The sequence below is a fragment of the Penicillium manginii genome, assembly GCF_028828005.1.
Source record: "Penicillium manginii strain IBT 31320 chromosome Unknown utg000006l:1.0-4164085.0:1.0-4166146.0, whole genome shotgun sequence".
NCBI classification, from domain to species: Eukaryota; Fungi; Ascomycota; class Eurotiomycetes; order Eurotiales; family Aspergillaceae; genus Penicillium; species Penicillium manginii.
In genome coordinates, this window is record NW_026643107.1 from 3,884,333 (window position 1) to 3,908,543 (window position 24,211).

Sequence of the window (24,211 nt, forward strand, 5' to 3'; positions counted from 1 at the left end):
AGACTTATTGCGCTCTGTTGATTAGTATTTATTCAAAGTTGAGGCCCCGGATTTGACTTGGGGGAAAATTCCCATATTGCTGCGCTCCTTCGTGACGTCTCTACCCAGGTGCCTTCTTTTCTTCAATTTAATTCAAAAGTTCAAGTTCATATTTGATTATATTTTATCCACTTTAATTACCCAACATGCCTTCACGAAAAGAGTTGTTCGCTTTGTCTACCTTACTCCTCCAGGCAATCGCCCATCCTGCGCCTGTGGTACCCGAAGACCTTGACGATCTCACCCAAAGCGGCAACCTTGAGATGCTTTTTAGTCAGGCATTTGCCTATCATCCTAGTCAGGCTGCCCAGCAATCGACGAACCAGTATGGAGGTGGAGGTGATCCTGACAATCACTGTGGGGGTGGCGGCCACGAGGGCGGCGGCCATGAGGGAGGCGGAGGTGGATCAGGATACCCTGGACCGACAATCACCGTGACTTCAGAATGGTATGGTCCAAATTGAATATCCCAGATAATGAGTCCGCCAATTACTAACATAAGAAATAGCCCCCCCTGCGCCTACAACTACTGTGACTATCACTACCGATGAGAGCGGCAAGGGCACTGCAACCATCACCGTCACCGACACAGTAACGGATACAATCAGTCAATGCACTGCGACAATCACCACCGGCGATGCCGCAGCCGATACTGTGACCGAGACCGAAACAGAGACGGATACTCTCATCTCAAGCATCACTGCTTGCACCGCCACAACAACAGACTACACGACCATCACAACCGATGGCCCAACAGTCACCCAAACAGTAACAACTCCCGGTCCAACCAAAACCGAAACATCTACAGTCACCGAAGCCGCAGAGACGGTCACTCTCCCGGGATCCACCGAGACCAAGACCGAAACCCAGACGAAAACAGACACAATCACCCAGACCAGCACCGAGACCAAGAACCAAATCATCACCGAGACCTCAACTAAAACCCAAACAGAGACCCTCGAAGTCACAAAGACTGTCACCTCTGACGACTGTGGCGAGACCGGTACCGGCGGCGACGGTCTTGACTACGGCACTTGCACCGACCCTACTATCAAGTGGGAATACGGATTGGATGGCCGCACCGAATATTCTTATACCACCAATAACCAGAAGGACTTCACTTTCGGTTCATCGCCTACCATCGGTGCTCCTGAGGATCTGGTCTGCAATCGTCTGAAGAGTCCTTGTAATGCGCCCCAGGCGACTATTGACCAGTGCTACGCGGCGGAGAGTGCTACTGCCAACTTGTCCGGACAGGAGGCTGCGGATGTTTGGAATCAGATGATGACTTAAGTATTCGACATGCCTGTTTAGTTCACATTCGGAATATTTGTATAATAATAAGCACTTTTAATTCCGATTTCTCTGATCATTTAGTCACTTCAATCGTTTTCTGATTGTACCTCAACCCCGCCTCCGCAACATCTTCCCCATCTCTAGAGCCTCAACTTTGTTTTAAACACAGTGTACATGTAGTCTGAGCAGCAGCACAGCCTGAGCTGGGTCTGGGACGCGAGACGATCGCTTCGCACCTGTCGAAAACACATTATTCTATTTTAATCGAGAGTAAGGATGATTTAGAATTACAAGTTACAATGCATACAAAATTGCATGGGAAATAATATACTATGGTACTAATCTGGATCATGATTAGGAAACAGTGCCAGTGGATCTACTTGAAGTAGCAAACCTGCTTACAGCCGGGTATTTGCTGTGGCTGAGGGGGCGCGCTCCTGATGTGGCGCGGAGTTGCCGATAAAGCTGAGAACTGACATTGATTCGATAGGTCGATCTTCTCTTTTTATTCACCCTTCGAGCCTAGTACAAAAAGGAGATAATCCAGCGCAGGGGCATCCATTTATACCTTCGATTGGCTCGGGCGATCCACTCGTCCCAGCCGTGGCTTGTATGTTATTGGCTAGGCTAACATATGGATTATTTCCCTCCACATCACCACGTCTGTGCGCAGTGCATGCAAGGTCATATTTCCTGTGCCGGGGGAGGGGGAGTGGACAGACCGAGCCCTGGGAAGGCCTATAAGTTGTTCCTTCTGATGCTCTCCTGGTCTGTAGATTAATCGATTTCCAATATTATCTTCACATTACCAGCTACCTCAAATTTCATTAAATTTGCAACACCGTGTGCCATGGCCCAACATTTGAACAATACAAACTTTTCTGGAACCCAAGAACAGGTACAAGGAGTGTCCCAGTCAGAAGGGTATACTACTAGTACAATTGTCCCAAGCATCCACAGCGCTTTCGAAGACGTGCTACTGGATACAGCATTGGTCGAGCTAGACCTTCTTCCTCTAGACCAGGTATTATTGTTTCAAAGTATTGCTCCAAACTCTGAGGTGGCTACATCAAACTCGACTTGCAATCAGAGATATCAAGTGCCCGATTTTCAGAACGGCACAAAAGAGGGAATCCCAAGCAATGAGCAAAAGCCCTCCCGTCAGACTCGAAGGAAGACCATGTACGTTTGATAGAATGCCGTTCAGAAGCCTAAATATGTAAAAAAAAAGTTAACAATGGTTTATGATAGGGCGGATTCACCTTCAGTGTGCCACGAAGAGGGGTGTGAAAGCCTGGGCCCATTCTTCAATCGCTATACGCTCAATCGTCATATTCAAACCCAGCATCGTGCACGGGGAGCTTTCAAATGTCCCCACAACTGCAAGAAAGTCTTCAATCGCAAGGATAATCTGGACCAACATCTGCGAGCTGTCCACTGGGACAAGCTTTGATCTAATTTTCAACCGGGAGTGTTTTATAAGTTTGAGCTTATATACTGCCTGCCCTCTTTTTGCGATCGAGAATTTGAGATGTCAGAATGATTCGGAGAATCTTTAGGGCTCGAGTTGACATAGAAGGCGCGTGTCATATAATTGAGGAAAATACGTTCAGGGGTCAGACTGGGCGGGAAATGGGCAAATTGAAGGTTATAGGAGGACAGTATTGAATGATAATTATTTTTTTCTTGTTATTATTTTTGCATCATCGCATATAAACCGGATTTTGTCCGTTCATAGCTTTTTTACTTAAGGAGGGTCTGGTCGTTCAATTTTGCAAGGCATAGTAAACAAATAAGGTTTATTGGCCTTATTACCCAAAACCGAACTAACCGAGAGTTGGTTTGGCCTCATTATCGAGCTTTGGCTGACTTTCGTTGTTGTGAAGCGAAGGACTGGATAATCTAGTGTTCAATAGAGCCAGGTAAGCTATGTTGATCCATTACACCATATGTCCCTATTTATCGTGTATCCTTGTAGACCCTTGAAAGATACCCGTTACAGCTCCCAGGAAGTCAAGGTCATTCAATCTGGTCAGAGATCCTGGGAGAGCACTAATACATTCTCACATCGCCGTGCTTATCAGTAGGCTTTCTTGTACTATGAAGAAGGTAATAAATTAAGATGTAAAATAGCTGGGCCCCTTCGTGATATGCAAGTCCATGTTAATCAATTTCCATCATGATCAATCTTAAGCTTCATATTTAGAACAAAAAAGACTAGAATCTATTAGCTATCGCTGGTTCAAATAGTACACTAGCTATGACTCGGAGATTTACGGTGTATCTCTTCAAACAGCAGAGCTCTTCTCGAGATTGACTTCCATGCCTCCTCAACGTTCATCAGACCCTGTTGAATCCGCCGCCGATTCAAACAGACTGTCTCTCGGGGTTTTGGCGGAAGGAGTCGACCGTATAAGTCCACAGAGAATTGATTCTCCGGCGGCAGGCTAAGAGTATCCAGGGAGAGACGGGCGACTAGATAGTGATACTGCATTTTCAAATACTCAAATAGGCGTTGGTTATCGCCGGGTTTCAATGCGTCTTTGACAATAACATCTATCAGAGCTAAGAGTTGAAGAGAAGATTAGTACACGACTAGGACTCTCAGAAACTTAAAAGAATGAAGATAAAATTAAAAGAGGCGTCCACGCTATAGCTTACCATCCAAATAGAACGACCGCTTTGGAAATCGACATCGTGTAGTAGCATGCAAGGATAGCATCACCAGCGATACAGTGTCTGATTCTATGTTCCTCGAGACATTCTGATAGGTGGTAGAGGCACCATGAAGGTGTTTCTTGAAGAGGTTGATCGGATCTGTAATCAATCATATATTGGCGGGGAAGGTTATGAGGAAAGCTATGGGAAATGAGATTCGGGTTCTTGTGCCAGTGAATTGCACTTTCCTCCTTATGTAAGCCTCAACCAACCACCAGTAGTGAAAAGAGAAGATACTAGCCACTCAAGGAGTCTTTATAATATAAACATTCTGCTATTTCAAACACTACTAAGCCATCGTGATATGTCTAGGTACTCAGTACTCACTGGCATATCTTCGATTACTGATATTGAAATCACGGCCGGCAGTCGCAGTTCCCAAAAAGATAGGACCGCCACCTGATTCAATGGTCCCCTGCTTTCTATAGTTTGGAACAGTTGTGGCACCTTCTTCTAGTGACCGCGATTCGATCGTTTCAACCCATGCCCAGAGTTGATCGCTCACAGCCACATATCCCTGATCTGTCTTGCCGCTGAACCGTGTAATTTGCATATGGTTGCCGTGAATACTACGACTTCCGTAGTTATTCAAAATGGCTGAATAGTTCGGAACAATCTGAAATGTGCCAAATGTGAGACTCGTTTCTATCAGACAAGTATTCAAGTAACCTGTACTCACCTTGCCGACTCCCTCAACCTCCAGCTCTTCATAGAAACAGAATATTTCTATCAGGTTGTTATCGTTTCGCCGACGGTCTTCGAGCATTCCATGAAACTCTTGTTGCAGATTTGCAAGCATTTCAGAACCGGGTTTCAGGACACCGACAATCTCGGTGTTTGAGGCACGCAAAACCTTCGCAAGACTCGCGAGGGGCTTCATGAGATCGGCTTTCCCGGATCCAGCATGTGGTGTTCCGATGAATAAGATACCGAAAGTACTCGAGAGTATGCTTTTGAAATATGAATGTGCTTCTCCACGGCATACTAATAGAGCTTGCTCGATTACAAGACCTCCTAGACTGTGCGCGACAAATATGAGTGGGCGATGCTCCTAACCGTACAAGTTTTGTCAGACAGAAAACATTATTACATGATTGGGTAAAGGATATAATACTGCGCCTGTCCTTTTTCGTCTCATCGCAAGCTCATGTGCGAAGGATTTCCCGTGGTCGCGCAATGTATTAGAGCCAGCGATAGTAAGCGCGTGAACGATATCTGCATCGTAGCCGAATGTCATGATTCGTGCGTTGGGTAGATCATCCTTTAGCAAGTCCCGCGGCCAAAATACGGTTTCCCTTTTCTGAGACCATGTCCAGGTAGTTTCTCGATTACCTGTCAGTCCGTGAACAAACACAATACTGCGACAGAAGGGTAAGCGTGGAAAACGAGTAAAGATTGGAGAAGATTATGCCCTACTCGACAGTCGGGTTAGGGGGGCTCATGGAGAAATCTGAGACCGTAATCCCCCTTTGTTGAGTATGGTTCGGACATTCTGGATGATCACTCGGGGACAATCTTTGTCGGGAACTCTTCCCTTATATTAGCTTCCTTTTATTCTATGCCTTATGGATTGTCGGGAGCCGGGGGAGGGGCTGGGGGCAGGGCAATCGTAGCCGAGAAAGATGATAGGTTCGTATTGTAGGCGCTTGCTGCAAACTGCAGCTGACACGAACCTATTTACGGTATGGCTCGAGTTGCTGAAGCCCGGGCGAATAAGTGAATCCAAAACCCAGGGTAAATGAGGCACAGTGTTCACCCTCGCCTCCTTCGCCATGGTCAACTGGCTTCACAAGTCCGAAAACTTTGCCATCTTCATATTCACAGAGCTTTCGCTGGACAAGTAAACTGGAAACGGCGCGATGGCCTCCGAGAGGCAGATAACGACAAATAAAACCGAAGGCGGGGCGGTCTTTGGGAATCTCTCGTCGAACGGAGACATCAATATCGGTAAGTTTTGTATAATATGATGGATTATGACGAGTTCGGGGACTTGACAAATGTCGAGCAGTTCATACCACGATCCGAACCCTAGCCGACGAGATAAATGCTGCCTTCTTCGCCTCCTCCTACCCAGATATGTTCGACCAGATCCAACATGAACTCAACCAGTTGATCCCCTTCCTGGGAATTGCGGTCGCAAAGTACCCAGAATTTAAAAAAGACGACCAATATTTTCCAGCGCTAAATAAGGAGCTGCAGCACTGCCAGGAGGTCCTGAAGAACCTGCAGCAATTACAACAACATTATGACAATCTCCCGTCTCAGGCCAGAGTTGCGTGGGAACGCACTGGAATAGGCGCAAGCAGTCTGACAGAGATACGAGCACGAATCACATCTTCGAGGCAGACTTTCACGATGCTGAATACGCAGATGATCAGGTGAGTCTGGCGATTCCTGTTTCGCATGCTATACTTATTTGTTACCTATAATTAATCCGCCCATCACTAGGCTATCCCAGGCGAATATCAGCCGCTATATCAAGCGATGGATAAAAGAATCTCAAAGCGAGACTAAGACCGCTTCCGTGATTTCCTATCTCTCTGTTGGCTCGCTATCTTTGAACGAAGAAAGCACATGGACAAAAATACGCGAAGAGTTGGAAGATCTTGGTATGGACCACGAAGCCTTCGAAAGGAATAGGAGGTTCATTCACGAGGAACTGGAATCTGCTATCATCAGTGGTGACCTTGATGGAATGTATGATTCTGGTTCTCAGGATCAGCAATCATCGGCTACATCCAATGATATGAGAACATCGCATACCTCGCCCGCTCAAACAGCTGTAGTCGTGATCAAGAAGGCCACTCCGTCCCATATTGATTTGAATCCGAGACTTCAGGTTCGAAGTGTCTCCAACAAAAGCACATTCTCTCGCTTGGTATATAGGGTCAGCCACAGTTCCTACAGCCTTGCAGATGCCGTCGAGCGGCGCGACTTTGCTTTAGTCAGGGATGAAATCCGCCAGGGCGCGGATATCAATTGCCGACTTAGAAGCGGTCGCGTAGCTTGGTTGGTGGCTGCGAGAAATGGAGATCGCGATATTGTCAAACTTTTTCTCGACAATGGGATCGATATTTTAACGAAGAAGAATGGTTTTCTTGCTCTTCAAGCTGCTGCAGTGAACGGCCACTATGAAGTTGTCCAGCTACTTCTCGATGCGGGGGTCCCACATCAAGACGAATCCATTGGCATAAACGGGCCTTTACTATCGGCAATCCAAGAAGATCACGAAGCTATCGTCAAAATTCTATTGAAAAAAGGCGCTAATGTGAATATCGTGGATGCTACTGGTCAGACGATGCTGATTAAAGCTACGGAACGTGGCCATGCGAGAATGGTTCAGCTCCTGTTACAACACGGTGCCGAAATCGACCACCTGAATAACGAAAGATTTACGGCTCTGGACCTAGCATGTGCTGCTTGCCACGCGAGTATCGTCAAATTATTGTTAAGTGCAGGGGCAAACGCAAACACCAGCGGATCCTCATCCAACACGCCCTTGCACTGGGCAGCTATGCACAACTCCGAATACGAGAATAGCGTTGAGAATCAGCTAGAGACGACCAAGCTTCTTCTAGAAAGCGAGGCAAAAATGGCAATCAATTTGATCAATGATCAACGCCAAACCCCTCTACTATATGCTATCCGAAAAGGCAAGACAGAACTAGTGAGACTTCTTCTACAAAACGGGGCCGATATCAAAAAGCGCACAGAGGCTGGAGTGAGGCCCCTTCTTTTAGCGGTGGAGACAAATGACGCTTCTTTGGTCGAGATAATTCTCAAAGCAGCATCAAATATAAATGAGAAGAATCGTGAAACAAATGACGCGTCCGTTACCACCTTTGTTCCTGACAGAGATCCAACTCTGTATGAGGTCGACTCAAAAGGGGAAAGCGCACTTTGGAAGGCATTACGATTGAGAAATAGGGCAATGGTCAAAGTTCTCCTCGAAAAGGGGGCTGACCCTAACTTAGTGATCAAATGTGGAACGATGCTCCAAGAAATTGTACAGAGCGGAGACATGGCCATGATAGCACTTCTGCTACACTATGGGGCGGACCCTAACATCATCAGTGAGACCGGGGGGGTTTGCCTTGATTCATGCAGTTGCAGCTAACAAAGGAAACATTGTCAAGTTTCTTTTGGACAATGGTGCAGACCCTAATTTATTTTCAAAGGTCTGCCAGTCAGATACTGCGCTGATTAGTGCTGTCCGGTGCAACAACTATTCTCTTGTCAAATTGCTTCTACGGAGAAATGCAGACATAGACCTACATGCTCCAGAGTCTGACTCTGCACTTATCGCAGCATGCCGTCTCGGCAATCTCCAGATGGCTGATGTTCTACTAGAACATGGCGCAGCAGTCAATCTAAAGCGGAATGACGGAGTGAGTGCGCTTTCAGTGATCACGTCAACAGAGCTGTCACAAAACCCTCAAAGTGTCCCAATCATGGAAATTCTACTCGAAAAGGGAGCAGATCCCAACACGAAGACCTCTTTGGGGTTGCCTGTCATCTTCAATGTGGTTAGACATGGCAAAATCGCGTTTGAGATTGTAAATCTCTTACTTGCCGGGGGAGCTGATCCGAATTCAAGGTCTGACGGGGGTGATATGGGTACTCCTCTTCTTCGGGCTATTGTCGAAATTTGCAATAGAAGGTTGGCAAGGCTCGTCATCGAGAGCGGAGCAGATCTCGACCTCGGCCAAGATGGTTATACGAGTCTCATGCATTCTATTGAAATGGGGGATATTGCAATACTTCAACTTCTTCTCGACAAAGGTGCGAGGCTTGATAATTGGACAGAAAGTGAGCATAAATTTCGCAGATACTACAAGGATGGGATTCAAAGAAGTCAAGAAGTCGATAGGCGTTTGGCCGCATGTGCGATTTCCATAAAATGGACCACTGAGTCTTATATTCCACCTCCACAATATGACTGGGAGAAGGCCTCTGGCAAAGCTTAATTTAATACTACTTTGATTTTTCAAGAACCACTCGAGCAGCATTTTTCCGAATACAAATTTGAAAATTAGGTCTGTTGTGATAAAGATGTATCTAAATCTATGAAATCCCCCGTAGATCCTTTCTCATCAACGCCTCCCACACCTGAAAGGTTTCACCATCCAAAGAAGTTGCCTCGGTCAGTGGCACCTCCTTCCATGTGGTATAGCCGAGGTTCTCATACCACTCCTGAATACTGAACGGTGGCTGTGCCATCCCAACTTTCGACCACAACCCTCGCCATCTCTCATCGTATATGTACCTCTTGCTCAAAGCACACAGGGTGAGATAACGACAGCGCGGATCACCGTACGGCTCTGTAACTGCGAGATTTTCAAGGAGCTGTACGGCCTTCTTTCCAAGCTTGAGAGCACGATGTTCGGGCAATATGAAGAATGTGCTTAGAGAAAGGTCGATCTCGTCTCCCTGTAGTAAACCGGGTTCAAGAATGCCAGACGACAGATCGAGCGATATATGACCTGCACGAATAGACTTGGTCTCATTGTCGGGATCTGGCGTGGTGATCCAAAAGAGCTTTTTGAAGTTCGTGTTTCCTTTCCATGATTGTAGGGTTTGCTGCTCGTAATTCCAGCCACAGATGGTTCGTTGTCTTTGGAGCTCGCTGAACTGAGTCTCCTCATTCAAGTCGATGGGTTCGAGGTGACATTGCAATGGGCATTGTTTCTTGGCCATGATGAAAGGCCGCAGTGGCGATCTAGAGAGACGAGTGAGGAAAGTAGTATCAAAGGGTGTTGTGGCCGCTAGGCAGACGAGGTTGACGTGATTACGATTCCAAGCTTGGGGGCCAAGCCTAAATACTAGTGAAACATACCACCTCCTAACTAGGTAGCCTTAAAAATGATAACTAGCAGGTAGTACTAGTGCACTAACTAGTTAATTGACTCCGCTCGTGCCTGGTAGTAATAATGACTCATGCGTGCCAATGCCGCCTAGTATTCCGACTACTGCCCAGGTGGTGATATCCATAAATATTACTACTAGTACAAGTAAATTACCTTATGCAATGCTAGACCCCTCTAAATAGTGGTCTCAGTCATTCCTATGAAAGATAGAGCACAAGAAATATGTATGCATGAAAACAGACATCAAACGGGCATAAACTCGTAAACGTAAATAAAGCTACTCAATGCGTGGCGGACTCCTTGACTTCTTCCCCATCGGGCTGCGACTAAGACTAGCCCTGGTAAAACGTTAGTTAGCCTCAAACCAGACGACAAAACAACCCTAGAATGAAATAAGAGCGATGGACTTACGATCTCCGCCGCTCCCCCTCCTTCCGGAATCCCTCGATAATCTTGGCCATCTCCTTCCGCGAATGACTAGCATCAACCCTCTGTCCACCAAGACTCATGCTAACCTTCTCATGCGCACTGGCGCGGAGAAGGCGCTTTTCGAGGAGTTGGCGCATATTCACGCAGACGAAGACGCCGCAGTCGCTGCCGCCGTCTTGTTGGGGGGAGTCATTCAATGGCATGAAGCGGATTTGCATGTTGAGGAGGTATCCGAATTTCTGTGTTACTGTGTGCGCCTCCCAGACGTTACCTTGGTAGAGGGAGTCGTAGTGGAAGGCGACGCGGTCGACGATCGATATTAGGAGTAAGGACCAGTGGGTGCCGCCTTCAGCTTGGGTGACGTTGCGGCAGTCGTTGATTGGGAGGAAGACGTGCGAGACGCCGGTGAAATTTGGGAGGGCGTCTTTTAGTGTGTGTGGGTTTGGAGTTTGGAGGATCATGAAGGACATGCTTGGGCGGAGGAGGACGATGTTGGAGGATTTTTGTTTGGCGAGGACTTCGTGTTCTAGGTATCTAGATCTTATATGAGTGGGGGGGGCCGGGTTGAGGGTGAATTTGGTCGGTAGAGACTTACTCCTCCCAAAATGATATAACCTGTGATAGGTTAGCTTTTACTTTAAGACGCATCATTCGGTCGTGAGATAACCCACGTTGTCTGTGAGCCAGTCATTCTTTAGAGTCAACATGTCCTCTCGTGTCACTGTAGAAAAGTGTAAGCCAAGCGCATATAACATAGTCATCACAGTAAACGATCTTACATCGAACATCGTAGTCTGAATACAACCAAAAAAAATGCATTCGTTAGTTTCATATGCCACCAACCCCTGCAAGACTGTCTACGTGACACAACTCACAGCTCAAGTAGGCATCATCTGGCGTCAACTAAAAAGAATCAGCAACCGACTACACAGCGAATCTTCAAGATAAACTCACCATATCACTAAAACGTCCCCGCATCCGCTTATGCAATTTATTTAATCCACCGTCCAACATGATGGTCGCTGAACCTTCTCGGTGAAACAATGAGACGAATGTTATATGCAAAAGAAAAGATCAAAAAGACCTCAATGATCGGGATATCGTGGTCGCCACAGACGTACTACCGCGCCACAGAATCCACAACCACACGGGATCAAATACTTCCCGTGAGGAGAGGTCTCCAAAAAGGACCAAAGGACGGCGGAGCAGCGCAGCAAGATCGACAATGGCAATCGCTGCTAAAAATAGAAGATAACGATATAGAGGCTGAACAAATGTCAAGGTCCCAGAAAGTTGTGCAAACCCCAATGGCACAAAAAGGCTGCCTAGTCGATTGTGTTCGTGGCGCTAAATTCGAAAAAAACGGCAAACGAATTGCGGCGCAGGGCGTCGTAGTCAAACCCCAGTTTCTTGGTTTCTGCAATAGGTGGGGCTTTCAACGGACGCGGATTGGATTGGATTGGACGGGAGGCCGGGGGTTTCGGGGAACGAGGCCGTCAGCCTTATGGTGAGAACGAAGGTGAGTGCGCAGTGTAGGACGTAGAGGGGTAAAAGAGTGAAGTAACAGTAACGAATATGGGCGTGTTCTCCTGTCAGATATCACACGCCGATAATCGGAAACAGGGAGGCCGGGCCACGCGCGACTGGTGCAAGGTTCTATTGCGGTGCGATTCGGGCTTGGGCTGGGTATGGACTCGGAAGTGGAAGTGTCGCAAGGGGTGATGCGAGGCCAAAGTGCAGGTCTGCACCGGAGAATGATGTCGGAATAGGCAAGGTTTATCGGAGGATAATATGGGACTGTACAGGAAAGAGATTGGAGGTTGAGATCACCGCAAATGCCAACCTGAAATGCCCTGGCAATTTCCCACCTTCCTCGTCACGTCACATGTAGGTCACGTGGGCCCTTTGGGAGAGCTTCACATGCAGATCCTAGTATACATATGAGTTATCCATTTAATTCTACTTGTAGAGGCCGTTACCTTATTCAAGTCTATCTTAATTTACAAGACAAACACAAGTGAAACCGAATTCATGAAAGAGGGGTATCTAAAATTACATCCCAAAGCTCCAGTAGATAGTAGATCCATCACGCATACCCTGAGAATACAGGAAGAAATGAAAAGAAATGAGGAAAGGGGAAAGGAAAAAAAAACATGAAGAAGGTGAAAAGTGGCATATGGCCCGCTAAAGAGGCCGGGAGAAATAAAGCCGACGGGAATCATCAGCTCCCAGGGGAGCTACCACGACCACGTAGAAAAATGTATGTAGACCATCGGCGATGCCATAGACCCGAACATGTTCGTCTTCGGGGGATGAGGGGGTAATATGCCATGCGTGAAGAATAGAGTCGTCAGAGTTACAAAGAACTTGAATCATGAGCCAACTTTGGAGAAATGCCTGTTCCAGATCCACCCGACCTGGTGAGAGTCGTCGTCTTGGTTTCGCGCAAGCCATAATTCACCCTTTTCAGCGATGACGTCGAAGATGTCCCCGGATTCATAGGTGAGATACGGATATCCTGCTTCGCCACGACGTTCCCCTTCGTAATGGAACTGCTCGACACTGGCCGCGAGGAACAACACTCGCGGCTCGCTTGGATGGTGCTCGGCCGGGAGATTGTTGTCGACATGGCTTTCCTCCTGAGGATTATCAGACATAGGCATGGCGGAGGAGAAAAAGCCGGAGTATCGACCGGCTGGAGAGGTTGGTAGATTATGATCACTCGATGAAGCACTGATCATGTCTGCGAGGAAAGGCGTGTCAAGACTCAGTCTTGGTAGACTTGGGAAGGGCTCTGTCTCCGCGGGCTGAGGGAGTTGCCCGACACTCGGGGTGGACGATGAATTCGTTATCTGCTGTAAGAGCTGGCTGCGACCGGTCTCTGGTGTTTCTGGCGGTGCTCGGCCGGAAAAGGTGGAATTGGCACGGGTACGACTGAAGCTGGATTGACTGTCGAGTTGAGGGGATTGGAAAAGCTGGCCGACGCCATAGTCGTGAGAAACTTTAGGCGATGCTTCCGTCATTGAGTCGGGACGTTGCGTTGAACTGTTGACGGTAGAAGGTCGGCGGGGAGAATTGACATTTGTTGAGGGTGTATTGAAGTTGACCAGGTTAACCGCGTCAGCCAGTAAAGATCCATTGCAGATACCTAGCGTAAGGACCTGGGCCTCGGCAAAACCGTGGTCATTGGTCCAGTCACTGAGGATCTTTTGGAAATCAACCGGGAAGTCCACCGGTAGGCCTTCCACGTGAGGCTCTAGTTTCCTTTGGAGTGCCATCAGGTAAGAGGACTGGTGAGAAACGAAGTTCTTGAGACAGGCTTGGGTGAGTTTCCACGATAGGTTATAGAGCTGGGGCAACTCTTCCTTCAAGGTTTCATCAATAGCTTGAAAGTGCGCCTCCTGTTCTTTGAGCTTTCTGTCAGGAGTATCGCCACGTTCCTCGAGAACTTTGTAACGTGCGTGATCGAGTAGTCGCTTCTCGCGCCGTTGCATGGCTCGAAATGCTTTGGCGTGCATGGCGACAAGTTCCTCAATCGGTTGCCTGACACCTTTGTGGATGGCTTCGATCTATTCAAGTGTTAGTATACCCTGGGTTAATTCATTTCGGGTGCGTGGTGGTGGAACTGACATGCTCAGTGACGACTACAGTGCGGATCTCAACAGTCGTTGTCTTGAAATGACGCCACTTGCTCTCCAACTCAGGATAGCCTGTCTTCGCCACGTCGATCATCTCTTCGATCGCTAGAGAAACCTCGAGTAGTTGCTCGGCGAACTGTTCAGCCTGGGAAATGTACAACCCGATATCTGACACAATCACCCGCAACTGCAACATCTTCTCGTCAAATCTACAAGCCATGGCAGCATAGATCTTGTCATCGAGTATATCGGACAGGCCAACTTGTTGTCGCAGTTTCTCTGTGCGACGTCCAAATGCTTTGGTCAGGTTCGCGCGCACATCCGATTCTTTGCGGCCGCGCCCGAGGGCTTGATCAAAGAGCTCAATTCGACCCTTCAACCGATTGAGACGTTCCGTCATCTCGTTTGTTTTTTGAAGAGCCGCGGCGAGGTTTACGTAGTCGGGGTGATCGGTAGGCGTGGACTCCAAGAGAGAAGTTAGGAGAAGAGGGTACTTGAGCACGCGCTGGAAAGGCTTGACAAGTAGTGAACTCAGATCCCAGGCATCGGTGAGATCGGATGCCCATTCTCGGCACTCATTCAACCAGATAGTCACGTTTTGTTTCTGCTGCATAGTTTCCAGCTTCTTGTTCGCAGAATCGCGAGTCTTCAAATTGGTAGCGTGGGCCTTTTCCATATGCGAAAGATGGACCAGGAATGCTTCGCCGACCCAGGTCGATCGGTCCTTTTCAAGATCTGACTCGCTGGTATTTGGGTTAGTCAAACCATCGGGCCCACAAGATCCGGGTCGACCGGTTTGCGCACTGCGCTTGCTGCTCCAGCGTTGTGACTTTGGCATGACATAAATGCTGCGAGCAGCCTTCTTCAAAGTGTCCTGGAAGGCAAAAGAGAACTGCACAACCTGTTCAGAGTTGCCGAAGATGATTCGAATGTCATCTTTTGTCAAATCAGAGCACGACCCAGCCGTGCCTTTGTAAATGTCGTCGACAACTTTCATATCATGACCAAACTTGTACTCTGTATCATATAACTCTTTGATGATGTGACGACGCTTCTTCAGTCGTCTTTGTTCTGGGGAGGGCGACTTGCGAGCCTCCACGTGAACGCGATGCTCAGAAGGGGCCAGCGAGGTAGCTGAAGAGTCTGCTGCTTGCGGAGATTGGGTGGGTTCGAGAGGCCGGAACGACGAGTCATCGCTACTGCCAGCACTATGGCTGACTCGAAGTGCTGGAGTAATATTTGTCGGAGGGTAAGCAGAAGAATCCAAGGTCACGCTAAATTCAGCAGGCAGCTCTGCTGGCGGGCGAGGCATCTCTCCGGGGTCTTTTTGAAGCGACAGACCAAGTCCAGATTGGGCATTACCAGGTTCACTAGCCTGGATGGAATACCCCATGCGAGGAGTTGGCATTTGTTCTGGTGAGAATTGCAGGTCATCGGTCTGGGGAGTCGCTGCTTCATGCTCTGCCTGGATCTTCAGCCAGTCATGCATTGATGGAGAAGCATGTTCCCAATCTTCTGGACCTCGGAGACTGGCGACAGGGCGAAATGTGTCATCTATGGGGATTTCTTGGTACCCAGGAATGACAACAGGATCTTCTGTGAGAGAGTTCACACGACCATCGGCCCGGATATCACGTTCATACGGTCGGTTCTCCTCGGGGACAGGACTTGGGATACTCGTATGTTGAGCTCTTGTTAGCTCTTGCAGATAAAGCTGGGTGGCAGCACGCGAGTTCCATCTCCCTTGCCGAGCAAGGCTTGGTGGGGTTGAGAACACTTGTGCGGGTCGAGTTTGCATGGCTTCAAGAGTGTCAGGCCCCATAACGCCAATATCCTGGAACGGGTAGTCCTCAGCTTCATCCGTTTCGGGACTGGATGAGGTTGCGGAGCATGACTGGTTGGTCGACTCGGTTTCGTGCTCAGGGTGAGGAGCATATGTAGTAATAATTTCATCCCCACTCTCGTCGCAAGTCGAGTTTTGGTGGCGCAGAGAAGAAGACCATGAACTCATACTCCACCGATTATTTGGATGAACCATAGCTTGCCTTCTTTGATTGATTGTAGATCCCGATCGGTCCCCTGTGGTATCTGCGGTGCTCACAGACTTCGGATACTTCGAATTGCGAAGCATGATCTGGATCGACTCTTTATCTTCGGCGTCGGAAACGCTGCAATCAGGCTCATCGCAAGACTCGCTACCAGAGCTTGGTTCGCGAATTTGCATAATATGATCCAAAATAGTTTGATGAGATACGCTGGCCTTTCGCTGCAGCAAGCCATCTTGGGGCTCTGGGTCAAAGGTCGTCACATGGGTGCCACTTGAGTCTGAAGTGGTGGCAGAGTGAGGCTGATCCCCATTCTCCATTGCATCCGACACAATCCGTCGCGCTCGAGGTAGCTCCTCCGGTATACCCAATGTTGGCGAATCCATTGTGGTCTGAGGAACATTGCTGTCAGGTACACTGATGGCGGTGTTGAGATGAAGCTGGGGGACAGTATGCGGCTCATTTTCGGAAGGCCCAGGTGGCGCGACCGTCTCAGTTACAAGCGTTGTCGACATTTCAAACGGTTGCGCGGTGGCTGTTGTCGCTGTATTAGGAGTCGTAACCTCGTCGTCGGCGGGTGAATCAACTCCTTCGCGGGTAGCTTCTCTTTCCCTGGCGCGACGTCGAGACTCCACGGCAGCTTCTTCCTTCCGTTCATTCTCTTGAACAGTGCGATTGATTGCTTGTTGAATTCGCTGTCGACGTGTCTCGAAATCAACATTACCCAATCCTGGTAAGGGACGACCTCTGGAGCGGGGAGGACGGGCCTCGGTATCACGTTCCGAGGATTTTTGGAAACTAGAGACTCTTTCCCCAACCTTGGATCGTGGAGAAGTTGGTAGACCATGTGAAACAGGTTGTCGGGGCCGTGAGCTGCGCAATGGGGGAGACTTTTTCGGAAGCGGTGCGGCAATGTAGGCTTGGAGAAGCTGGTTCCGTTCGGGTACCTGGCTACGGGTTCGGCCAATCGTTAGATCCCGTCGCCCACGAGCCGTCATCGCAAACGAAGTGGGACCATCGGCCGCCATGCCGGTTGGGCTACTATCTTTAGAGGACGGTTTAGGAAGACGACTGGTGCCCTTTGGGGCCAGAGGAATGCCTGTCGATCGGCTGCTGAAGGTCGGATTTGAAGTCGGGCTATTAGGGCCGGAACCAGTACTGAGGCGGCGCGAGGAGACTGGAATGCGGGACTTGGAATTCGGGCTTCCAGGACTGCCGGGGCTATCTGGTGATCCATGACCAGTTTTAGCCAGCTGCAAGGGCGTGGCGACTGCCATCTCGGGGTCCCAAGGGTCCGCAAGGGATTGGGGTTCCCGCGGCGTGCTTCCCACCAAGTCACTTCGCACTCTGCGGTGGTTGCTGGTTTGCCTTGCTCCCGGCTGAACTGCCTCGAGAGAAGGAGCTTGTCCAAGATACCACGCGGTTGGAGTGAGGGGAGAAAGTGCAGACGGCGCGTTTGACTGGTCGAGGAACGCTGGGTTCGGACTTGGGAGACTGCCGTCCGAGCCTCGGCGTTTCAAGTGCGCAGGAAGTCCGAATCCCAAATTGTTTAATTCAGTATTCACCGACAGCAATTCGCCGAACAGCGGTCGTCGCGGATGAGACTTTGGGATTCGTTGGAAAAGAGGCGGAGGAAATCCTTCTGCTGTGTTGAGTTGTCCAGGCACGAATCTCTCTACCTCGGAGTATTGAGGAGTGGAATTGAGCGGAGGTTTGGGATGACTGGTGATTGAGACAGGCGGAGGAGAAGAATCACGAAGAGTTCGACGTCGAGGAAAGGTCTGATGACGTTCAGAGCCGTCGGCACTACCGGCAGGACTTGCGGTTCGTGAAGTGGTTCGAGAGATGGAGGGAAGAGGGAGAACGTGGTCCGAGGTATTGTTGAATTTGTTAACCAGGTCTTTGAAGGAGGATTGTCGCGGTTGACGAGGCCTCTGGGAAGAGGCAGCAAATGATGTCTTTGGAAAGGGAGCACCCAGTGTTGGCGAATCAGATACGGAACGATATTCAGACCGTCTCTGGCGCGAAGGATCCAGGACGTTTGTCGGCAGTGGAGACACCCGATCATTCAGGTCGCGATATCCTGATGCCATACCATCGTTTGCATCCGCGGTTGCATCGCCAAAATTGCTTGTCACATGAGGATCCTCCGTTGTCAATCGGTCTTGTTGTCGGTAGAAGTCGTCTGGGTCGGGGGGAGTCACGGCCAGATGGGTGATGGTGTGAGTGGTCTGGTTGGCCGCTTGACAGCAAGTGGTTTGCGGTGGCCGCGCGGGTCTGCCAGTCGAGGCCTGATCGGAGAGGAGAGGAATACGTGGAGTGAGGGAAGGGTGTCATCGGTGAGACCTCAAAAGTTGACGAGCCATGGGGATCGTCTGGGGATTGGCTGAACGCTGGGGCGGATGATTGTCGCCCAAACGGAGGCGGCTGGCGATTCCGGGAGCCAAATGGCGGTTCAGGACCACTGCCAGACATCTTGCATGCTTTAGACCGACCGACGTGGACTGGCGGACGGCCTCTCGGTGGGGAGTGGGCTGGACTGATGCGATGCGCTGTTCCGGGATGGACGCCCGACGAGGATGTCGCAGATTTGGGGGGGATTTAGAGAGGGGAGCGACTCAGGCAACAAAGCAATGCTGGGGTGGCGCACCCCGATTCAGCATCATATTTGAGACAGACAGAGCAACTAGTGAGAGTAGTTGAAGTAAGTGAAGGGGATTTGCCGACGAGAGATGAAGGACGAAGAGAGCTCGGCCTGGACCGAGAAGCACTTGGAGTACTTGGAACGGGAAGCGTTGGAGGGAGTGATCGGCTGTGTGAAGAGCGCTGGGGACAGTTGTGTAGGGTGACGAATAGGAAGAGTCGAAACAATTAGTGGCCCTGACGTTTGTCCCCAGTCAGAAGCTCGGGCTGTGATAGGCAGGTGGGGGAGGATCCGTCTGCGCGAGGATGATAGCGTGCTGCAGAGGAAAGAAGCGGATGCCGGCCAGATTGTTAGCCTTATTCTGTAAGGTGACCGAGAATAGCAGAGGTAAAATGCGAACTGCAGTCTGCAGGTGGTGATGGAAGAGACGGGGAACTCGAAGTTGATGGGGATGTGATAGAGTCGAGTCGGAGTCGACAAAGCGGAGAAGGCGCTAGCATCGGATCGACTCTTTGTTTACGCAGTACTCCGTATACATAGTATGATATTGGCATGTATCTATAGTATTATTATCATTATTTAGTACTATTAGTACTATTTAGTAGATATTCATACAGAATAATATACTATAGTATACTACACTACACGATATTCTCTCTCCGGGAGTAAATAGTTAATTAAATCTGTTCCTGACCCAGGCACAAACGTGGATTGCGCAGTGGAGACGCAATAGCAATCGAATGGGCTGGCCAGACCGCTGGTTCCGTGGCTCATCGCCTTAATTTCCGTTTGATTTATGCTTTTGTTTTTTTTGGACTATTTATTACATATTTTTGTGATTTTTTTAGATCCTAATTCCATAGTTTGAAATGGACTGCTTTTTGAGTGGTAACAACTGGTAACAACATGGCAGTGACAGTAGCATTAACAGTAATACTCGTGGCCATAACCTCCTCCACACACTACCACCACAGTCACTACCCACAGCCCTCCAACACCCTTCCCTTATCACCACATCCCCCTACTTCCACATTTGCACCTGACGCGCATCCCATCCGCGTATTCTCTTATCCCTCCATCACACCCCATCCCATCTCATCCCATCTTTAGATCTATGAAACAACTTCTCCTTCCATTCCTTCAGTGAAAATTCAATGGCAAAAAAACGGAAGAGACCCGGCCGGCCCACTTCTCAGCCTCAAACAACCACTTCCCCCCGTCGTTTCACCCCTGCCGCACGAAACAGCTATCCAACCCACCCCGTCATCTCGCTGTACTACCGAGATGTCTTCACCCTGCGCCAATATTTATTACGCCGCTTGCCCCTTTCCTCAAAACTTCGCCGCCGACGCATCGCCTCTCTAGGTGTTGCGTCGGACTCGGAAGCCACTAATGATCCCATCTCCCACCCATTGGTTGATCTACTCGATACCACTGTGGTCGGTGTGTTCAAGCAGCCCTCGCCGAAACTCGCCTCCGAACGCCATCAGGCCTATCGCGCCTTCACCCAGTCCCAATCGCGCTCCATTCTCGTGAGCACGGACACTGGGCCGGTCGCCCCCCAATCTGAGGTATCTCCGCAGAAGATGCGACAAATCATTCAAATCTCCCCAAATTGAGACAAGAAGCGTCGTGCTAACACCTGCAAATTCTAGCTCATTGACTATGTGATATCAAGCATTTTCAGAGATCAATCTGCTTATTTTGGTCCGCGGCATGTGCTGGCGCATGGCTTCCAACACGCGAGCGAGATTTCGGTTGATAGTGGTATTCCTGGTGTAGCCATCCAATTCCGTAACCGAAATGTTGAGGCATTGAAGCAGACGCCATGGGCGGATGTTCTGGGACTGCTAGGTCGGAATGGAGAGGAAATTATGATCCATCTTCTACTTGACTGCGGGATCTTTGTTCCTTTGGATGCGTCAAAGGGTATTTTTTATCAACTAAGCGGTATGATTGGACCGCCAAGAACAAAGGCCATGCATTCATTGCTTACTGACTGACTTATTCCACAGGACTCCCATTGTCGGGCTTAGAGAAAATCGACCATTTGACTTCGTCCACGGCCAAGAAACCAGCGGCAGTCCTCGGGTCGTCGAAAATCAAGCATCCAAGTCTCGGCGGTCGCGTCGAGAGACGCTCCCCAAATACCATAATCTTCCTCCGTCGCCGTGTTCTTTATTGTAGACTAGCCGGGGATTCAAAGCAAAAGTTGCCCTTTGGGCTAGGAAGCAGTCGTATGTTTGTTCTCAGTACCCCGGTCAGCCTCAGTCTCATTATTTCCCAGATGTTCTCAACCGCTTCTCATCATTGGAATCGACCAATGAGACGATCCATTTCATGAAATATCTTTTCCCTCGACAATTCGGCTTAGACAATGTCCTCACTGTCTCGGGCGACCGCAATAACAAAAGCCAACCACAAACTCATGAGTTTCGTGAAAACGAAATTTCTAAACACGACGATGACCGGTACCATCGGCTGTCGGGCCCTGGGCAGGGCCGTACACCTACAAGTACCAGAAATCAACAATCTTCAAAACTGCCTCGGCGCCTTCGAGGCCAAGCTCTAGCTTTGGCTCAAAAACTCCGAGTCCGCCATAGTCGATGTTCATATGGCGCGCTGCTTCAGCACTATTGTCCGGTTGATGTGAGTTCTCACGGGTCTTTTTTTTTCAGGATGCTTGGCTAACACTGAATAAAGTCAAATGGGCCTTGGAGACTTCCTGTCTGCCCTGAGGATAAAGAGCCAGGATCTTCTACCGAAGAATCTTTGGTTACACAACCTCAGTCTAAATCATCGGCGACGACTAAACTTTCTGTCAAACTTGAACTCAAGAATTTGACATCCCAGCCAGGCGACACGATTGGTCCGAAGAATCAGGATAAGAAAGAAAACTTTCAGTCACTGCAGCCGCCCAGGTCCAGTGTTACAGACTATGCGACCCCTGCCGCTGCTGTCTCGGCCTTCTGTCGAGCTGTGCTGCAAAAGGTGTTGCCTCTACAGTTCTTCGGGGATGGGGTTGAGGGCGAGTCAAATCGCAGTATTGTGCTGAAACATGTTGATGCATTTATCAAAATGCGTCGGTATGAGAATATCAGTCTGCATTCCGTATGCAAGAACATCAAGGTCACCGCAATACCCTGGATGATACCACCCAAGCTGCAAGGCCGACCTACCGAGACCAAGCAAAACGTTTCCCTGTCAGATTTCCAGAAACGCACAGAACTATTGCACGAGTTTGTGTACTATGTCTTCGACTCAATCGTCATTCCCCTAATTCGCACCAACTTCTACGTCACGGAGTCTCAAACCCACCGTAATCGACTTTTCTTTTTTCGCCATGACGTTTGGCGACATTTGAGTGAACAACCTTTGGCAGATCTAAAAGTGAAGACATTTGAGAAGATAGACCCAGACTCAGGCTCAGGTCAGCAAAGAAAACAGTATCTTGGATATGGGTCACTTCGTCTACTCCCAAAGTCTACAGGCGTGCGGCCGATCCTTAATCTGGGAAAAAAGGTACTCCGAGAGTATGTCAAGAATGGGAAGAAACGGGCGTACTATGTTTCCATCAACAGAACCATCACCCCAATATCTAATATGTTGATGTACGAGCGCCAGCGAGATCCCAGAAAGGTTGGGTCTTCTCTGATATCCATGGGTGACTTGCATCCGCGCCTCAAAGCTTTCAAAGAAAGGCTTAATGGTCGTTCATCCATCTTGCACAACAAGCCCACCATCTCGCAGAAGCTGTATTTTGTGAAATTGGATATTCAAGCCTGTTTCGACAACATTCCCCAGAAGCGGCTTCTACGTCTCATCACGGATTTGGTTACAGAGGAATCCTATCGGATCACCAAGCATGTTGAAATCAAGCCGTCTGTGAATGGTGCCCAGGGCAAACCATTTCGCAAATGGGTAGGCCGTGCTGCGCCGCTGAAGCAACAACAACATCTACCCGATTACCTTGCTAGTGAGAATCAAATTCAAAAGCCAAACACAGTCTACGTCGATGACAACGAACAAAAGATCCAAGACGCTGACTGGCTATTGAATCTCCTTGGTCAACATGTTCAAAACAACCTAGTCAAGATCGGCAAAGAGTACTTTCGACAGCGAAACGGTATTCCCCAAGGCTCCGTCTTGTCCAGTCTGCTTTGCAATTTCTTCCTAGCCGACCTGGAACGCCATTCCCTAGGCTTTCTGCAGCCTACAGACTCCCTCCTCATGCGATTCGTCGACGACTTTCTACTTGTCACTACGGATGTCAATCAAGCTATGCAGTTCCTACACACCATGCTCGACGTTGACCCATCCTACAGCGTCGTAGTCAATCCGTCCAAAAGCCTGGTCAATTTCACAGCATCAATAGGCGGCACCCACATCCCCCGCCTAGAAGGATCAACCCGCTTCCCATACCTAGGCTGTCTCATCGACACGCACACCCTAGAAATCCACCAAGACCAAGACCGCGCCCTGGAAGGCGGCGACCTCGCCGCTACCGCCCTTTCAAACTCCCTGACAGTCGAGACGAGCGCTCTACCGGGTCACACTCTAAGACGAAAAGTCCTCGCTTCTTTCCGACAGCAGATGCACCCCATGTTCATCGACGACACGCATAACTCCCGCTCCGTCGTCCTTGGAAATCTATATTCGCGCTTTGTCACGGTCGCTATGAAAATGTATCGCTATATGAAATCTCTACAGGGTCGGTCTCATCCCAAACCACCCATCATCATCCAAACCATTCACACCCTCATGCTGCGGGCCATTGCAATGATTGAGGAGCGCCGGTCGTCCTCTGGATCAACGACAACCGGGACCACAGCACTGTCCTGCTTTGTCACGTTCTCGCAGGTGAGGTTTCTCGCGGCGTCTGCTTTTCGCTTTGTCTTGAAGCGGAAACAGACTCGATACGGGGCTGTGCTGAAGTGGTTAGACGCGCAGTGGAGGGATTCGAGGCCGGTTACGGATCGGGAGGCTGTTAAGATGGCGCTCGTTGTTCAGAGGGGCAATGCTTTGTTTGAAGAATGGCGCTTCTAGGGGTGAACTCGGGTGTGAAGTCTAGGTAGATCATAATGAATAATGACTGTAATACTAGTAACACTTTACTACATAATGAATCCAATACCCAAGTATTGCGCGCATTTTGAGATTCTGCTACTACTAGTACTAGTACTGATATGTTCGAAACTTGAATCTTCCCGTTGACTACCTAGGTGTTAGTAGCACCATCTTATTCCAAGGTTCCAGACCAAGAGCCAAGGGCTCTCGGAATGTCTAGAACTCTGACAGAAGAGCTGCCAAATGCATGTCTCGGTCGATGCCATCCCTAGTACTAGTATATCACGTGATGGGTTCTAGGCCAGAACGTTCGATCAGGCTGGCACTCCAGACACTCCAGACATTGATTGTTGATCTTGATTCATCCCTTTCTATGGTGCATGTGCATCATGCACAGGTGTGAGCTATATCCGTTACTCAAGTTTCCTGGGTACCTGCAATCGGTCGCGATGGCAGTTGCTTGGGGTA

The 24,211-nt window shown here is 49.2% G+C and overlaps 7 protein-coding genes across 7 annotated transcripts; 3 read left to right on the plus strand and 4 right to left on the minus strand.

Moving 5' to 3' along the window:
- Window positions 1–185: 185 nt before the first annotated feature.
- Window positions 186–1,332, plus strand: N7533_009824 (uncharacterized protein; the record flags this gene model as incomplete). The annotated part of the gene is made up of 2 exons (XM_057106474.1): window positions 186–441; window positions 548–1,332. The coding sequence occupies 2 exons, from the start codon at window positions 186–188 to the stop codon at window positions 1,330–1,332; spliced, it is 1,041 nt and encodes a 346-aa protein (XP_056957923.1).
- A 3,037-nt stretch (window positions 1,333–4,369) lies between these two features.
- N7533_009825 (uncharacterized protein) lies at window positions 4,370–5,290 on the minus strand (the record flags this gene model as incomplete). The annotated part of the gene is made up of 2 exons (XM_057106475.1): window positions 4,370–5,104; window positions 5,168–5,290. The coding sequence occupies 2 exons, from the start codon at window positions 5,288–5,290 to the stop codon at window positions 4,370–4,372; spliced, it is 858 nt and encodes a 285-aa protein (XP_056957924.1).
- Window positions 5,291–5,912: 622 nt separating this feature from the next.
- N7533_009826 (uncharacterized protein) lies at window positions 5,913–9,020 on the plus strand (the record flags this gene model as incomplete). The annotated part of the gene is made up of 4 exons (XM_057106476.1): window positions 5,913–6,000; window positions 6,062–6,431; window positions 6,502–8,140; window positions 8,232–9,020. 4 exons carry the CDS (start codon window positions 5,913–5,915, stop codon window positions 9,018–9,020), a joined length of 2,886 nt encoding a protein of 961 aa, XP_056957925.1.
- Window positions 9,021–9,117: 97 nt separating this feature from the next.
- On the minus strand, window positions 9,118–9,750 carry N7533_009827 (uncharacterized protein; the record flags this gene model as incomplete). Its single annotated transcript, XM_057106477.1, has 1 exon — window positions 9,118–9,750. One exon carries the CDS (start codon window positions 9,748–9,750, stop codon window positions 9,118–9,120), a length of 633 nt encoding a protein of 210 aa, XP_056957926.1.
- A 447-nt stretch (window positions 9,751–10,197) lies between these two features.
- Window positions 10,198–11,363, minus strand: N7533_009828 (Ulp1 protease family protein; the record flags this gene model as incomplete). The annotated part of the gene is made up of 6 exons (XM_057106478.1): window positions 10,198–10,258; window positions 10,332–10,883; window positions 10,945–10,964; window positions 11,021–11,070; window positions 11,225–11,252; window positions 11,304–11,363. The coding sequence occupies 6 exons, from the start codon at window positions 11,361–11,363 to the stop codon at window positions 10,198–10,200; spliced, it is 771 nt and encodes a 256-aa protein (XP_056957927.1).
- A 1,358-nt stretch (window positions 11,364–12,721) lies between these two features.
- Window positions 12,722–18,507, minus strand: N7533_009829 (putative Rho guanyl nucleotide exchange factor; the record flags this gene model as incomplete). The annotated part of the gene is made up of 3 exons (XM_057106479.1): window positions 12,722–13,918; window positions 13,980–18,323; window positions 18,379–18,507. The coding sequence occupies 3 exons, from the start codon at window positions 18,505–18,507 to the stop codon at window positions 12,722–12,724; spliced, it is 5,670 nt and encodes a 1,889-aa protein (XP_056957928.1).
- A 1,323-nt stretch (window positions 18,508–19,830) lies between these two features.
- On the plus strand, window positions 19,831–23,722 carry N7533_009830 (telomerase reverse transcriptase; the record flags this gene model as incomplete). Its single annotated transcript, XM_057106480.1, has 5 exons — window positions 19,831–20,247; window positions 20,332–20,626; window positions 20,692–20,913; window positions 20,964–21,325; window positions 21,380–23,722. 5 exons carry the CDS (start codon window positions 19,831–19,833, stop codon window positions 23,720–23,722), a joined length of 3,639 nt encoding a protein of 1,212 aa, XP_056957929.1.
- Window positions 23,723–24,211: the final 489 nt, after the last annotated feature.